General features: G+C 49.7%; 1 protein-coding gene across 2 annotated transcripts; it reads left to right on the top strand.

Annotated features, from left to right (window-relative positions):
• The first annotated feature begins 4 nt into the window (after positions 1-4).
• LOC307075405 (ankyrin repeat and SOCS box protein 13-like) lies at positions 5-4,527 on the top strand. 2 transcript variants are annotated; one of them, XM_079735998.1, is made up of 6 exons: positions 5-106; positions 759-946; positions 1,541-1,697; positions 2,305-2,439; positions 2,735-2,926; positions 3,485-4,527. In XM_079735998.1, exons 1-6 carry the CDS (start codon positions 76-78, stop codon positions 3,610-3,612), a joined length of 831 nt encoding a protein of 276 aa, XP_079592124.1. In that variant the 5' UTR covers positions 5-75; the 3' UTR covers positions 3,613-4,527. The 2 variants fall into 2 exon arrangements, with proteins under 2 accessions (XP_079592124.1, XP_079592123.1); XM_079735997.1 differs by having other exon boundaries at positions 2,735-3,546.
• Positions 4,528-17,955: the final 13,428 nt, after the last annotated feature.

Below are 17,955 nucleotides of genomic sequence, written 5' to 3'. Positions count from 1 at the left end.
TTTACATTCTGCCACATGCACCGCCTGCTGTCTTGCTCTGTCATAACATCGTTTTGATCGAGGAGAAGAGGAAATATGGAGGACCCATACGTATTTGGGGATATAGGTAAATACTCGGTAGAGCATGTTTGGCTAAGTGAACGTCATTTATGACTTTGTGTTCGTGCGATTTGAACCCGACTCCTGTTAAGGCCTGTTGATGACACGTGCTTCACATGAGAGGCTGCAGCGATTAGGCTGACACAATATTTACCCGACATGGGTTTTATAATCGACCGATGGTTTCAGTAATGTATCAAGAACAGACATTTGCCTCATTTCCAGTCTCTCTTGTGACCCTATCCCTGGCTCTTCTCCACTGGACCACCAACAGTGCTGCTTAATGCTTTAGGAATTATAATGTGATTCATGGATGATTATAAAACGAATAGTTAAAGTTGGCTGCTTGTTTGATAGAGCACACACACACACACACACACACGCGCACACACAGATGCACATAGACAGACGCACAGGCATGTACACGCACATACACAAGAATACACACATAAACACACAGAGAATACACACACGCATGAATACACACGCGTGTGCAGACACACACACACACACACACACACACACACATACACACACAAGCACCTTACTGTCACCTTGAGGCCTTATTACTCTCACTCTCAAAACACAATCAATGACGCTACTATACGTTGTTTTATTACGACGCGACGCTTCGTGGTGAATTGTCGCTGTGCTCGAAGGCAGCTGGGCGGAGCGGACGGAGGTCCACAAGGCCGCCTCGCAGGGCCTCGTGGACCAGCTGAGGCAGCTGATCGCGGACGGAGCTCCGGTCAACATCGTGGCGGTGGACTCCATTACTCCGCTCCACGAGGCCTGCGTCCGGGGCCAGAGCCAGTGCGTCAGGCTGCTGCTGGATGCCGGAGCCCAGGTGGGCCCCAGTCCATTATGTGTTACACAGAACGCCATCACTTTATGAGAGAATGGATAGCGTGGGGGAAACCCCCCGGCTTACCGAGGGGAACTCGAGAATCGTTATTTTATGTTGTGTCGACTTCTATTGATGTTTGTTGATATATATATGTTGTTCTTTATCCTAAGAGGAACATTTTTAATTATTGTTGCGATATTCAGCCCTGGTGCTTGGCTTACTGTTTTGACTCGATTGTTTAATCACAAAAAGCGCTTTTCAAATTACATTCGCAAATTCACACACATCCACTTACACACGGCGTCGTCGACCACGCAAGGCGACAGCCAGCTCGTCGGGGGCGGTGACTTGCTCAGGGGCACCTCGACACTCAGCTAGGACGAGCAGGGGATCGAACTAGCAGCCTTGTGGTTACCAGTCAACCCGCTCTACTTCCTGAGCTCACGCCGCCCAAGTATAGAACGCTGAGTGTCAGTGATTTGGCCCGGATCAGAGTGGCCGCGGCCTCACAGCTGGCGGTGATCCAGAGTGTCGGTGAGAGGGTCCGGTCTCCAGTGTGGCCGCGGCCTCACAGCTGGTGGTCTCTGGGTGCAGGTGGACGCCCGCAACGTGGACGGCAGCACCCCGCTGTGCGAGGCCTGCTCGGCGGGCAGCCTGGAGTGCGTGAGGCTCCTGCTGGACCACGGGGCCACGGTGAACCCCGCCCTCACCTCACGCACCGCCTCCCCCCTCCACGAGGCCTGCATGGGAGGTGAGAGAGGGGGAGGAGGGAGGGAGGGAGGGAGAGGAAGAGAGAGAGGGAGGGAGGGAGGGAGGGAGATGGAGGGAGGGAGGGAGGGAGGGAGGGAGAGAGAGGGAGGGAGGGAGGGAGTGAGGGAGGGAGGGAGGGAGATGGAGGGAGGGAGAGGGAGGGAGGGAGATGCAGGGAGAGGGAGGGAGAGAGAGAGAGAGAGAGAGGGAGGGAGGGAGATGGAGGGAGGGAGGGAGGGAGAGGGAGGGAGAGAGAGGGAGGGAGGGAGGGAGAGAGGGAGGGAGATGGAGGGAGGGAGGGAGAGGGAGGGAGGGAGGGAGAGAGAGAGAGAGAGAGAGAGAGAGAGAGAGAGAGGGGCTTCATAGGATGCGATACCTACCCTACTTAACCCTTGAGCTGCCCAGTAAAGTGAACACATTTGAAATATGTCCAATATCTTTTGAAACCTTTAGAGCACCTTTAGAGAATATTAGTTATTGTCGTCCAAGACAACGATGGACTTGATCAAAAACGGCAAAATGACCAAACAGTTTTAGCGGAACCCTTTCCGTGTCGTGCTCCTGTGAAGCGACTGGCGCCAGTGTCTGACCTCCGACCCCCCCTACAGGGCAGGTGGAGTGTGTGCGGTTGCTGTTGTCGCTGGGGGCCAGCCTGGAGGCCTCAGACCTGTACCACGGCACGCCGCTGCACGTGGCCTGCGCCAACCAGCACACAGAGTGCGTCCGGATGCTCCTGAACGCCGGTGAGGGGGTGAAGGCGGACGGACACCGATCCACACCGGGTCACTTTGTACAGAACAGAATAAATAAAATAAAACGATGGATGTGGCACACAACCAAACCCTTTTTTTTTTTTTTACGTTTTGTTTAGACATTGATCGAACCGAAGTGAAACTGGTTTCGTGTGTGTATGCACACGTGTGTGTTCATGTGGAAGTGCGTTTCCATGTGTTTAACCGTGCGTGTGTGTGTGTGTGTGTGTGTATGTGTGTGTATGCCCGTGTGTGTGTGTACCCGTGTGCGTGTGTGTGTTTCCAGGAGCCAACGTGAACGCGTCCCGGCTCCACGAGACTCCTCTCCACTACGCCGCTAAGGCCCGGCGGGCTGAGACGGTGGAGCTGCTGGTGGAGTTTGGTGCCAACATCTACGCCCGCGACCACCGGGAGAGGCGGCCCGTGGACTACACCGCCCCCGGCTCCCCCGCCGCCGCCTGCCTCCGCGCCTACGAGAGTAAGACCCCCGCCAGGACCCGGGAGGACCTGGAGGACCTGGAGGACCGGGCCGCTGCAAAGCGACCCGGGTGCGGCCTTCAGTCCCAGGCTGCGGCCCACGTCACTCTCTCCTCTCTCTCACTCTCTCTCACTCTGTCACTCTCTCGCTCTCTCTCTCTCCTCACTCTCTCTCACTCTTTCACTCAATGTCTCACTCTCTCACTCTCTCTCTCTCCTCACTCTCTCTCTCTCTCTCTCTCTCTCTCTCTCTCTCTCTCTCTTTCCTTACTCTCTCCTCACTCTCACTCTCTCCACATCACTTTCCTGTCAATCATCTTAAAGTGTGTGTGTCTGTGTGCGGCTGTGTCTGTGAGTGTGTGTGTGTGTGTGTGTGTGTGTGTGTGTGCGAGCGGCTGTGTGTGTGTCTGTGAGTGCGTGCGTGCGTGCGTGTGTGCGTGCATGCGTGTGTGTGCGTGTGTCTGTGAGTGTATGCGTGCGTGTGTGTGTCTGTGAGTGTGTGTGTGTGTGTGTGTGTGTGTGTGTCTGTGAGTGTGTGTGTGTGTGTGTGTGTCCCCAGGGGCCCCTCTTGCTTTGCAGCAGCTGAGCCGAGTGGCCGTGAGGAACAAGCTGGGAACACGCGCGCTAGAGGTCATAGGTCAACTGGACATTCCCAAGCTCCTGATTGGCTACCTCAGCTTCCAGTGACACCTCCTGCTGCCCGGACCCGGACCTGGGGGGACCCCCATCAGGGGAGACCTGATCCTCATCCTCACACAGACTGGACTCTTGTTGACATGTTTCAACGTACAAAACAGTGACAACAAGCATGACAACACAACTTAAAATTGATATACAGTGTATATATATATATACATGTATACCGCTAGTTATACCACACTCTTGTTGAATACTTGAATACTCAGGTGCAATAGTGATTTTTGAACACTTTTTGAACACACATTAGTATCTTTAGTAATAGTGAAGACTTATGATTATGATGAATCACATGGAAGGTTTTCTTTAAGACGAAAACCTGAAATTGAAAAACGAAAGCCTCACATGAAATGTTTTCTCTAAGACGGCCGTCAATATCCTTTGCTGAGGTACGCTGTGACAACTAATGGATTTATTAATGTGAAATAATCTTATCAGATGACTTGATATCTTTTATATGTTCATGATATTTTCCAGCCATGTTGTTAATGTTCTGTATGACTTGATTGTAGTTCTGTCAATATCCTTTGCTGAGGTACGCTGTGACAACTAATGGATTTATTAATGTGAAATAATCTTATCAGATGACTTGATATCTTTTATATGTTCACGATGTTTTCCAGCCATGTTGTTAATGTTCTGTATGACTTGATTGTAGTTCTGACTGCTGTTCTGCAGAGGAACAGTTAGAAGTTTCAGTTTGATTGACTGTTGGTTTTAATGTGTGTGATTCTTGGCTAATATTTATTTGATCATGTTAGATAAGGGTTAGGCATCAAATCAGCCCTATGTAGGCCTTACCTAAGGTTCACATATTTGGCAGGTTGGGAATTGAAAAGCTGTAACAAATCCGGATATTCAATATTACATGGAAAATATTCGAAAAGATAACGTTGACGTCGTTGGCGTAAGCAACTCAACAAAAAACGAATAAACGATAAACGATCATTTGATTGGTTTCATTTACTTCAGATGTCCTCGTTCTCAGCCAATCACAGAGCGTTCCTTCTCATTAGCTCTTAATTGTTTTCAACTGAATCACGCCTATATCCCCCTATATCAACGAGCACATGGCAGCTTTCTTTATTTTTGCGTTGGACCGACCAAAGCGGTTCAAACTGCCGTCAAACTCCGTTCACCAATGGCGCGCTTCAACAGGACCACCGCAGTGAGTAACCAATTAATGTTCTTTAATGAGCTGATTAAAGATTTTGTTCGGCTGTCTGTTTCAGATGAGCTATATTTGGTATATCAGTTTGATCCAGTCAATAACTTGACATGCTAAACATTTTACAGCTGATGTTATTGAGTAATGTTTTTGTTTTAACAGGTCCACCGACTGATTCACTAGACTCTGGGGGGGCCCCCTTTGGGCCCCCCCGGATCAGACTAGTTCACTGTGTAACCTGGAAACCGTATGCTGTGGTAACTTTGGTAACATGACGTAGTACTCTGCCCCTACAATCATATTCTGGTCCAAACCCGGTGAGAAACTTTGGCATGGAGCACTTTGACATTTTGTGTCTGTTACAATATTGATTTAGCGTCTTCTGCTTCGTACTGGCTCAACTGCAATATTTGAGAGACGGCCTAGGCAGAACAAATCAAAGCATAAATCAATATTTGAGTAAATTCACACCGGCAAATTTACTAAATGCAATGACTTGAGTTTTACCACAGATGGTGCTGTTGCTCTACTTTTGGCGTTTGAACGCCAGCAATGTTCAGGCGTATTAGAAATCCTCTCCGGTTGGAGGTTCTTACTCCTGAGGCCTCTCCTGGGCAGGGGGAGAGGTCTGCATGCAGGTACCCAGACTGGCTGGGCCGTCCCACAGAGCGACTCCTAGCTTCACCCCAGCTCTGCACTCATCAGGCGGTTAGAACAACGGTTGGTAGCTTAGAAGGCGGGATTAGCAGCGCTGTAGTCTTAAAATGGGAAATAGTCAAGTATTTTCAGTGTCTGGCCCATGTTTCAGCATGTTTTGCTGTGATGGTGTACGTTGGGTCAAAATGTATTCCTGTGTTCAACTGACTGCATCGATCCTGGAGCATGAAGACGGACCAGTTGATCTAGGACTTACCAGTGACTGACCGGACCAGTGACTGACGACTTGTTGCTTCATAAATAAACATTTTTTTTGTATTTACTGATTTTATGTTGTGGTTTTGCTTGTACTCCGGGAAATGGGTGATAATAAACTGTTAAGTGTCTAAGTTCAAGTTGGCTGCAAAGTAAGAATTACCAGTACTTTGTTGGTTTCTTGATCTAGCAGAGTTGTGTGTCATCAGCATCATTACTTTGGTCGTGCACGGACACACAGACTTCCAAACACTTAAAGGAGACATAGTGTTTTCCTAACAAGTAAACATAGTTTGATTTCGAGAAAACATGTTTTTGAAGCTGTTTGCTGGAAATAGCTTTTAGGGGAAAAAATCTTGCCTCCGCTATTCCCCTGTTTCAGTCCCTTCAGAATGCGCCGTTTCTGGTGTATGTAGCTTTAATGCAAATGAGCTGCTGCCCATTGACCAATGAGCTGTCAGACTGAACCACAGCATGGAGAAGTGATTGTTGCCATTTGCGGACTCCTGGAGCTCTATCTATATATAGGCAGGGTGCGATTTGCCGGTGGGGATTATCCCCCCCTCTGGTTTACACGTCCTACCCTCTGCTGAAATATTTTTATCCTCGGTGGGGATAAAAATGATCCCCCCCCACCCAGTATTTTCACCATTACATCGTAATAATTAACAACCAAAATACACAGGGTCCGTCTTCATTTTGAAACATTTTAAAATGTTTCTCAAAATTATCCCCCCTCTGGTTTTTTCACAAATCGCACCCTGTATATAGGTATTTATATTATATCTAGTATCACGGCCAAAAGCTATGTGCGCCTCGGATATTATGAATCATAAAGACTGCGTCTGACGTCTCTGGTACTTCCACAACAAGTAAAGAATCGTAGTAGGGGTTATGTCGGGCATGGTTGAGAAGTATTGGAGGAAAGGATCTTTGGCCTTGACTCTCTGACGTCCATATCGAACCACGACTTGGAGAAAGGGATTGTACTCCGGGAGCTGAGCTGCCGGACCGCTGGGGGGGCGGGGAGCTCGGCGGCCGTCCAGCAGTCGGAGCTGCTCTTCCGCTGGTCCACAAAATCGTAGCTATGCTCTAATTGGGGGGGGGGGGGGGCTGGGAAAGTGGGAGGTAATATTCAAATGTGCCCCCTTCCTACATAGGAGGCGGCGCCGAAACTGACTCGCTCGTTACTGGTAACTATAGGCAGGGTACTTTCAGAAATGCATATCTTGCTCAAAAACTCATGTACAGACTTTTTTTTAAAGTTTGTATACGTGTGGGAGCACCAGAGACTCAAAACAACACCCCAAATCCCAGGAAAAGTGTTGTTTTCATAATATGTCCCCTTTAACACACAGCCTTGACACTAGCCTGTCAATGGTTTACAAATCACTTTTACAGTAAAATACTTGACTTTTAATGTGCTTTAAAGGTCAGGAGTCTAGACTTTCAGTTTGCTATTTGAGACATTAATCCAGCAGACATTATTCGATTGGTTCCCAGACTTCATTATTTCAGACTTACTTCAGTTAGTAAGAGGAGCTGGGAGGTAGGCCACAAGTTAATGTTGTGGGGGAAAAGGCAAAGCCAAACGTTTAACATGCACTTGTTAATCTAGCCAGTTTTTATTTAGCATTGGTTAATTAGAATACCAAACTAGGGTTAACACTACCATGGACGTGGTCATCAATTGTCCAGTTAGAAGCAGCTCCACCTGGGAGTCGCTCTAGCAGGGCTGGCCACCCTGCCATGAGGGATGGTTAAGGTTCACAACATGTCACACACACGGGCCGTGAAGTGACCTTGCCACAGCAGGTTGTGGTAACCACAGCAAGCCTGAGTTGATGTGAAAGGGCCCATGGAATTACTGCTGCGTCTCTCCCCCCCCCCGACACACACACAGAAATAGTCCCGGGGGAACCCTCAGATCAATGGAGTTATTTAATACCTCCTTCCACCATAACTCCCTCATTTGATCGTGTGCCAGGACGGAGTGCTAATGGACAGTGTTGTCCTCCACAGCCAGGATACAGTGATCCAGCGGGGCCTTCTGATTGGTGCAGAGGGGTTATGGGTCTCTGCCCCTGGTGGGATGCTGTGCAGACGTCCGGGTTTATGCCGGTGTCTACCCGGCAACAGGAGCCGAAGCTTGGCAACGGGTTTGTTTGTAATGGAGCGGAGCTAGGACGGACGGTATGGGCCCGATGGCTCTGCTCCACATCGTTTGTTCTTGTCTGGCGTTCCGGTAAGACCGCTGGCGGGAGACTCTGTGAGACCGGGTGGGATCCGTCAAACATTTGAACGTTTGTCCTGCCGAAGCCTATTTGACCTCTCCCTGAATCCGGGGCCTTTAGAAAGCAATGGGGGTCTTACATACTGATGATGACATCCCACCCTTGTGTCTTCATAGCAGCACATGCCTGATCTCTCTCTCTCAGAATAGTTTGACTACTATCTCTGTTCATCCGTTAGATGATGGTTCATAGACAAGGATGCTGTCAAATGAGGCTCTGTCGTGTCACGCTGTTAACCATTGAGACTTTTTACACATTTGGGATCAGTCATCAGTCATTAAGGAGCAGGTAGGGTCATCAGTCATTAAGGAGCAGGTAGGGGCTAGACAGTACAGATACAGGTCAGTAAGGAGCGGGTAGGGTTAGACAGTATAGAGATGAGCCCTTAAAGAGCAGGTAGGGGTTAGACAGTACAGAGACAGGTCAGTAAGGTGCGGGTAGGGTTAGACAGTACGGAGACATTTTCTCTAGGAGGCAAGCACTTCAGTTACTATTTACTGAAATTCTAATGAAATCTCTTGTCATGGAAGAATGGCCCATCGGCATAAAAGGATCAGAATCTAAACATCCTACCCCTGCTAAGACTGCGACTAATGTACTTGACAAGCTTAAAATAACCAGCAGCAGCAAGACGAGTTGTTTCTGCCCGGCCGGGGGGTGGAAAGAGGAGTGCAGGAATGCGGGGGAGGAGGGAAGAGCGATGCTCGCTTTATAACAGACCCGCTGGAATCCTGTTTGAAGAGGACCGACTTGTTTTGAGAGCTCTTGTTAAGCAAGGGGCAGGTGGAGGTTATATCAGGTGCTGTTTTCATACGATTCTTGTTTAAAACTGTTAGATGTTCAATTTATTAACCTCCTCAAAGTTATATCAACATGTTGCTTGACTCCCCCCAGACGATGCATTCTTTGGTATTCATCTTGATTATAAAGTAAATAGAAATACGTTATAAATATGATGGATTGTATTCAACTTGTTGACCTACTTGTTTTCTATAAAACTGGATCAAACTGCAAAGTAGAAGTGATCTAAGTCACCCATAGGCTACCCATTAAATGTAATTTAGTAGGTATCTGAATGTATGTGGTACAAAATATATATACAGTGTGTTTGATGTGGAAGGTGCAGCGTCCAGCTGCTCACACTGACCACCGGGGGGCGCTGTAAGACAAGTGTTCAAGCTATAAACAACTAGGGGCACAAGTTGTTATTGTGCATTACACACCACCAGTCACCCTTTCGGCTTTGAATAAGATGAGTATTTTTACATTTTATTATTTAATGAAATTGTTGCTGCCTCTCCAAATTATTCCAAGGATAACGTTTACAATAGTTTGACGTTGTTAAAAACATCTTATTGAATTTTGCTAGACAACTTCAAGCGCCTTAATTAAATATACGAAAAAGATACACAAAACCTTTGCCAACTAGCTTGGTCGGTGAATCTGTGTTCTGAGAGAAGCGTAGACAAATCAAAAGCCCCCCTGAGTGTGTCCCTCTAAAGGGCCCTATTTTTAAAGTCTTCCTCGCTAATCGTTGTCCAAACCCAGCGATGGTCTCGCTGGAGGGGGTCTAAGTGGGCGCTTCCATCGATCAGGGGAGGGGAACGACTCTCCCGGCTGATTGGAAACACAACCATCACCCCCACCCCCTGAGATCCGCAGGGTAAACAAGTCGCACGGTTCCTCACTTGGTGATTCTGGAGAAGATTCCGGTGATTTTGGGGACGAGATGGGGCCCTCAGATTGGGGATTGGATGAATTGAGCAGGCAGGAACAGGAGATAAACACCGCGGTGGAAGCCCCTTGATGGTCCACTGCTAGACGCTAGCTTCCACGGGCGACGACCGCCCCCCTGAAATGAGAGGCAGATGTGAGACGGCTCTGGGACCGGGAGCTGCTGTCTGCAGGGCTGCACGTCTGTCCCACAGGCCGGCAGAAACACACGCATACACGTACGCACATGCACATGTATACATACAGTGTACACACACACTTGTACACACACATGCACGCAGAGGCATGTGTGCATACAGTAGACGCACGCATACAGTACAAACATACAGTAGTCCATGCACATAAACTCGTGCCCACAAAGGCATGTACACACAGAAGCACAGGCATGTACACACACATACAGTAGACAGACACACACGCACACATTGTTGTAGCATACATGTATAGGTAGTGTTTCCCACACACACATCCATGCTTTGCCCCAACCTGTTCCTCCTGTCTGCCCCCCCCCCCCAGATGGATCACATGACCGTGATCTACTGGAGCATTAAACACGGTGGACAGAGGAACTCTTTGAAGTGTGACTCGTGTCTGACGTGAGGAGACACACACAGCTGGGCCAGCTGTTAGAAGAGTTGTGATTCATATTTTTAGTTTTTTCCAAGAAGAGAAAATAAGACTCGCGTGGTTACGGTCGTCGGACAATGGCCTCTCAGTTCTCAGTGCAGTTCTCCGTTGCTAGACGGGTTCTCCTGAGGGCTAGCGTGCGAGCTATCTGTGCTAGCGCTCGGTCGGCTGTTTCCACCCCCCCCCCCCCCCCCCCCCCCCCCCTCCAAAGTGTTCCAACATCCAAACACAACATCCAGTGAGTCTGAGCCTGGTCTGGTCCACGTCTGGCAGACACCGCTCGAATACAGACTAGTCTAGCTTTCTGTCTGGGTCAGACAGAAAGCACACAGGCTCAACAACACTAGGGAGGAAGCCTACAGATACACTAGGGAGTAGGCCTACAGACTCAACAACACAAGGGGGTAGGCGTACAGATACACTAGGGAGTAGGCCTACAGGCTCAACGACACAAGGGAGTAGGCCTACAGACACACCAGGGAGTAGGCCTACAGATACACCAGGGAGTAGGCCTACAGACACACTGGGAATAGGCCTACAGACACACCAGGGAGTAGGCCTACTGACACACCAGGGAATAGGCCTACAGACACACCAGGGAGTAGGCCTACAGACACACCAGGGAGTAGGCCTACTGACACACTAGGGAATAGGCCTACAGACACACCAGGGAGTAGGCCTGCAGACACACCGGGAGTAGGCCTACTGGCACACACACCAGGGTGGAAGCCTACAGACACATGGAATCACCAGACACAAACACACACACACACACACACACACTGAAGGAGAAGGAAGAAGGAAACTCAATCTGATCATCTGTTTCTGGTTTAATATATTGGGTCTCAGGCACACACGCAGACGCACACACACACACACACACACACACACACACACACACACACACACACACACACACACACACACACACACACACACACACACACACACACACACACGTGTCTTCCAGTGAAACAGCAGTTCAGAGTCAGGACTCAGAAGTCAGTGCATAAACAGGTTAATGCGTAAACAAGGGCAGGAAGTGTTCAATCTCAAATGGTTCCGGGCCAAACAATCTAGACAATCTAGAGCTGCTGCTGCACTCCTAATACTGACTGACAAGCATGAGGCAAAACAAAGTACTCACACACACACACACACACACACACACCACACACACACACACGGTCACACACATCAATCAGGAGCGCGACGCACAGGTGCCTTCACACCCTGTTCTAGAAGGCCGGCTGCGCTGCATTCTAGCGGTGCTCGCCTACAGCCTCCACCCTGAGGCCCTGAAGGCTGAGAGGCTGAAGGCTGAAGGCTGAGGGCTGAGGGCTGAGAGGCTGAAGACTGAGAGGCTGAGGGCTGAGAGGCTGAAGGCTGAGAGGCTGAAGGCTGAGAGGCTGAGAGGCTGAGGGCTGAGAGGCTGAGGGCTGAGAGGCAGAGGGCTGAGAGGCTGAAGGCTGAGGGCTGAGAGGCTGAGGGCTGAGGGCTGAGAGGCTGAGGGCTGAGAGGCTGAGAGGCTGAAGGCTGAAGGCTGAGGGCTGAGAGGCTGAGAGGCTGAAGGCTGAGAGGCTGAGGGCTGAGAGGCTGAAGGCTGAGAGGCTGAGAGGCTGAGAGGCTGAGGGCTGAGAGGCTGAGGGCTGAGAGGCTGAGAGGCTGAGTGCTGAGAGGCTGAGGGCTGAGAGGCTGAAGGCTGAGTGCTGAGAGGCTGAGGGGCTGAAGGCTGAGAGGCTGAAGGCTGAGAGGCTGAGGGCTGAGAGGCTGAGAGGCTGAAAGCTGAGGGCTGAGAGGCTGAGGGCTGAGAGGCTGAAGGCTGAGAGGCTGAAGGCTGAGAGGCTGAGAGGCTGAGGGCTGAGAGGCTGAGTGCTGAGAGGCTGAGAGGCTGAAGGCTGAGGGCTGAGAGGCTGAGTGCTGAGAGGCTGAGGGCTGAGAGGCTGAAGGCTGAGAGGCTGAGGGCTGAGAGGCTGAAGACTGAGAGGCTGAGAGGCTGAGGGCGTGTGCGTGGCGTCGCGTGACCGACCCTGGAAGGCCGAGCGCGCCACGCCATCCCTGCCACAGAAAACAGAACAGAATGTTCTTTCGGGGAGAGGGGTGGAGCTCTGTCAGTCGGTGTGTGTGTGTGTGTGTGTGTGTGTGTGTGTGTGTGTGTGTGTGTGTCGTGCAGCCATTCATTAGATGTTTATCATGTTGGTAATGGCACACAACCGCTCCACAAGTCTGCACATCCACGTTGTGGGTCTGTTTCGTGGCCGGGGCACCAGAGGCTGACCTTGGGGTCTGAGTGTGCTCTGCAGATCCAGGGCTGACGGGGTTCTCTGCAGGTGGAGCACCTGGGCCTTCACCTGGGGAGCAGAACAGAACGGCACAACAAACCTGTCGGGTGGAGCGGCGAGGTCGTAAACGCATTTGCCCCATTTAAAAGTTGCGCAAGGCCTCGCTCCGCCAGGCGATAAATATACACTGTTAAAACGTGTGCCGGTGGACCGCGTTCCCTTTGATGTGCGCGTAGTCGCTCTGTGACCTCAGATCAGCTGCTGCTGCCTTGCTCTTGGTTCGGTCGCTCCCCTGTCCAGAACAAAAGACATAAACGTTGTGGTTATGATAATGTTTTCTGTTTTCTTGATGATCATTTCATCAAGTTTAGGAGTTTCACCTTTTAGATGGAACGTAAAAACATTGGAATGATAGAGAGGGGGGGGGGGGGGGGGGGGGGTGAGATGTGGGAGATACAAGATGGAGGTAGACCAACAACAGCTCATGTCTTCATTAAAGAAAACAATGAGAATGTGTGTGTTTGTGTGTTCGTTTCTGTGTGTGTGTGTGTGTGTGTCTTCGTTTGTGCACACGTTTGCGTGTGTGTGTGTGTGTGTGTGTGTGTGTGTGTGTGTGTGTGTGTGTGTGTGTGTGTGTGTGTGTTCTACTCCCTTGCATGGCAACACCAGCAAAACGACTCTATTACTTTGATGTGACAAAGCGTTTCCGCCCTTCCATTGCATCACGCGTCTCTCAGGCTTAATAATATCAGCCCATGTGAGGATAAGATTAGAACGCAAGCCTGGCGCCGCACTGGGCGAGCCAGAACGATTCACACCTGTGACCGAACAGGCGGGCCGTGCTAACCCACTTCTATTTGAGGCAGGGTCGGTGACAGTCATCCTCCTGCTTCCAGCGAAGCAACCTTTGTTATATTGGGAATGAAATCTCTTGAAACTTTTGGGTCATTTCAGGAATTCAAGCACTCACTTCTAGGCTTCCTTGGAATGAAAACTGCTGCCTCAAGAGACACCAGCTGTTCTCAGATCAGCGAGGCTGCTTTGTTTGTGTGTGTGTGTGTGTGTGTGTGTGTGTGTGTGTGTGTGTGTGAGAGAGAGTGCACGTGCAAGGCCATGGCTGAGAAAAGATTAGGCGTGCACGTCCAGTGTGAGACTGCGATAAAACATACTTCAATGGAAAAGTTAGTTTGGTTATAGCCCTGAGTTTTGACCATGAGGCTCTATCATTATGAATGATGCTTTATTTAGCAGAAAGGAGAAGTAATCTATGAAGATTTACAAGTTAATCATCTGAAGAAGAATTCCAGAAATCTTAATACGAAATTCCAGGAATGAAAACACATTGAAGTTCCGTTGCATGCTGGGAGCTCGCTGTTGCTCCTTGACATTCCTTACAGATATTTGAATTGACGATCTGTGAAGTGAAACATGTTTCACACTTCATAACACCCTGAGTGTCTGCATGTCTGTGTGTGTGTGTGAGAGTGTCTGCGTGTGTGTGTGTGTGTGTGTGTGTGTGTGTGTGTGTGTGTGTGTGATCCTGGTGTTGGCGGGGGGGGCATACCTTCGTGTTCCTGAGAGAAAGTAGATGTCTCTCCAGGGGCCGATGAGTCCATAAATATCTCTTTTATGCACTGGGGCATCAGAGCACTGACCTCTCACCTTTGACCTCTGACCCTGAGCGGGTCAGGCCGCTGTTCACCCATGAAGCAGACCCTCACTGCTGTCCCTCAGAACATCACCTTAGGGGGCTATGAAGGCGTCCCCAGTGAATGCATGAGTATATGAACACATGAACACATGTAGCACAGAGCGCTGCGCTGTAACTGTGTTAGCATAGCGTTAGCATTGTAAGCTTATGGCGGTTCATAAGCATTTATTAACAAGGTTTAAAAGCATGTACTCAAACATTTCATACGCATGTATTCACACGGTTTATAAGCATGTATTAACATGGTTTATAAGCATGTGTTCACACGGTTTATAAGTATGTATTTACATGGTTTATAAGCATGTATTTACATGGTTTATGAGCATGTGTTCACGGTTTATAAGCATTTATTTACATGGTTTACAAGCATGTGTTCACACGGTTTATAAGCATGTATTTACATGGTTTATAAGCATGTGTTCACACGGTTTATAAGCATGTATTTACATGGTTTATAAGCAAGTGTTCACACGGTTTATAAGCATGTATTCAAACGTCTTTTAACCATCGTAGTTGTGATTGCTTAGGTTTAGTTCATTTCTGTTAAACTCTATTCATTAAATCATCTCTTGTCATTCTTCTTCTCCCTCCAGCGTCTCCGGAAGACTTCTGTAATAGATTCATGTAAAGCGATCAGATCGGTAATCCCTCTCCGGGGCTCCGACCGTGGCGGGGTCCTGCTTCACTCTGAGGTTAACGTTGACTGCGCTGGCAGAGGGGGGCCGCTCCGTGCCTCTGTTAACGGGGCCCCCGGGGCCCAATGAAATACGTCTGAACGGCACTTTCCATTGGAAATGCACACTCACACTTTCCTACTGAATCTGTGAAGGACAGGGGGGGTTGGGGGGAGACCACTATTCCTGGATGTATTCCCATCTCCACGAGACCCCAACCCCCTCCCAGCCTGGAGTTCTGCCAGGTTGACCCCCAGGGGGGGGGGGGGGGGGGGGGGGGGGTTAGGGGGGAGAGGGGTTAGAGGTCAAAGGTGGGGCCGACAGCTGTTTTAGGCATCAGGAGGACCTAGACTGATCTATAGGCGACATCTGCTGTACTGTAAGTACCTACAAATACGCACACAAACGCCTGCTCTCTCACACACGCGCGCACGCACATGCACACAGGCACATGCACGCTCATGCACACACACACACACACACACACACACACACACACACACACACACACGCAGGGGCACAGACACATACACACACACACACACGTGTGTGTGAACACTCACCTATAATAGCACACACTTACATCACAAACAACAGTGAAATATGCATCTCACTTTTTTATACCTTTGGAATACTAAGGAACACTGAACACTGAAATCATGATTCAGACATGAATGCAGACACTGACACGTGTTGACACGAACCACAGGCAGGCAGGTCTCCCTCGGGAGTGTTTGGACGCCAGCCAGATGCACGTGAACATGCTCTCGTACCATCGCTACCCCGGGCCACAAGAATGAATGGTGGTAAGTCGCTTCGGATAAAATCGTCTTCATGTAAATGTAAAAGTAGGGACATAGCGGCGACTGTGTTTTCTCACGTGGTTATCTGATTAGGCATCCTAGACCAGCAGTGATCGCCCATCACAACTCAGGGTTCAGTAGTTATCTAGCTGCTAGCTTATGGACATGGCCCAGGATACAGTAGTTAGCTATCTGCTAGCTTATGGACATGCCCCAGGCTCCAGTAGCTTACTACCTGCTAGCTTATGGAGATGACCCAAGGTACAGTAGTTAGCTGCTATCTTATGGACAGGACCCAGGCTACATTGGTTAGCCGCTGTCTTATGGACATGACCCACACTACAGTAGTTAGCTACCTGCTATCTTATGGACATGGCCCAGGCTACAGTAGTTAGCTACCTGCTATCTTATGGACATGACCCACACTACAGTAGTTAGCTACCTGCTGTCTTATGGACATGCCCCAGGCTACAGTAGTTAGCTACCTGCTATCTTATGGACATGACCCACACTACAGTAGTTAGCTACCTGCTATCTTATGGACATGGCCCAGGCTACATTGGTTAGCTGCTATCTTATAGACATGACGCTATGCTATGCTAATGGTCCGCTAATCGGCCATCCTGTAGAAAGGCCCCCGGGACGTTGGGTAATGTCTGGTTGCCGTGGACCCCGGCCTGTACCCCAGACTGACCTGGGCTGTCTGCTAAGGCGATTGGCACTTCTGTGGTGGGAGCTGTTGGAGTTCACCGCGGCCAAATACTGAGGGAATGGTGGGAAGGGAGAGTTTTCCACCAAAGACGAGTCTGAGAGCGTAATGAGAGATGGTGTCTGGGTCGCTGCGAGAGGAGGGCATCAGGGGAGTGTGTGTGTGTGTGTGTGTGTGTGTGTGTGTGTGTGTGTGTGTGTGTGTGTGGGTGTGTGTGGGTGTGTGTGTGTGAGGGAGATAAATGAGAGAGAGAGAGAGAGTGCTAAGCGGCCATCTGGAAGCACTAAACGTTGCAGAGAGTTTATTATTGTGTGTCAGCTCTGGAAAAGCCGACGGTTCCATTTTACAAGATAATTAAAAATACTTAAGCAGTCTCGCAGATCAATGAGAGATTATTATTTTTGTGATCAGTAATTGATTCATGGGAATCGGTTGGCATTATGGTATGGCAACGATTATTAAGAGTCAGTGTGTGTGTGTCTGCTCGTGTGTGTGTATGTGTGTGTCTGCATGTGTGTGTTTGTACACGTGCGTGCGTGTGCATGCGTGTGCATGCGTGTACATGTGTGCGTGTGTGTGTGCGTGTGTGCACATGCGTGTGTGTGTGTGTGTTTGCACCTGTGTGTTTGTGTGTGCGCATGTGCCCGCGTGTGTGCACATGCGCACGCATGTATGTGTGTGTGTGTGGAGGAGGCAGGTGCGTTGCCTTCAGGCTTCAGGACTCCGCAGCGCTGAGGTCGGAGGTCAGTGTTTATTCCTAATAGCGTGCAGGTGGCAGATGTCAGTCAGCAGCAGCGTGGGTAACCCTCGCCAGGGATAAGTGTTCAGGAAATGAACGGATGAAGACATAACAAGCCTAATGACGGCTTTCACCTGCCAACAGTGTGACACTCCTGCGACGATTCAGCTGCCATTCAGCGGGGAACAGAAAGAGTTTCCTACAGCGTTGGAGAGCGAGGTTGTGGTCGGCTGTGGCTCTGCCAGTGCCGAGGAAAGTGTGGGTTCTTGTTCCCGACTCGGCGGCTAGGCGCTAACCGCTAACCGTAGCACAGCACTAATGGCCAAACTCAAGTGCGACTTGGCGCTAACCGTAGCGCGGCGCTAACAGCCAGACTCAAGCGCACGTCTTTTTACGACGCCCACGCGTCTGGGAGCGTGATGCAGGAAGGTCCGCTATGGTTGTGTCTGTTCAGTGTTCGTCTATCTCTATTGTGATCCTGTGAAGCTTTCTGTGACCTCATGTCTGTGAATCATTCTCTATACTAGCTGACTCACCTACCTGTCATACAGTCCTTAGAGATGTTGTAGATTAAATATTACTTATGTATTATCTTATGGAACTCCCCAAGCCTGATTCACTCACAGTCAAGGTTTGGTGTATGAGTGTACTTCTTATGCGCGCACACACACACACACACAC

Source organism: Pollachius pollachius (assembly GCF_949987615.1).
Source record: "Pollachius pollachius genome assembly, chromosome: 4".
Taxonomy (NCBI): Eukaryota; Metazoa; Chordata; class Actinopteri; order Gadiformes; family Gadidae; genus Pollachius; species Pollachius pollachius.
Note: the sequence above shows the minus strand (reverse complement) of the source record. Positions and strands in the feature narration are given on the sequence as shown.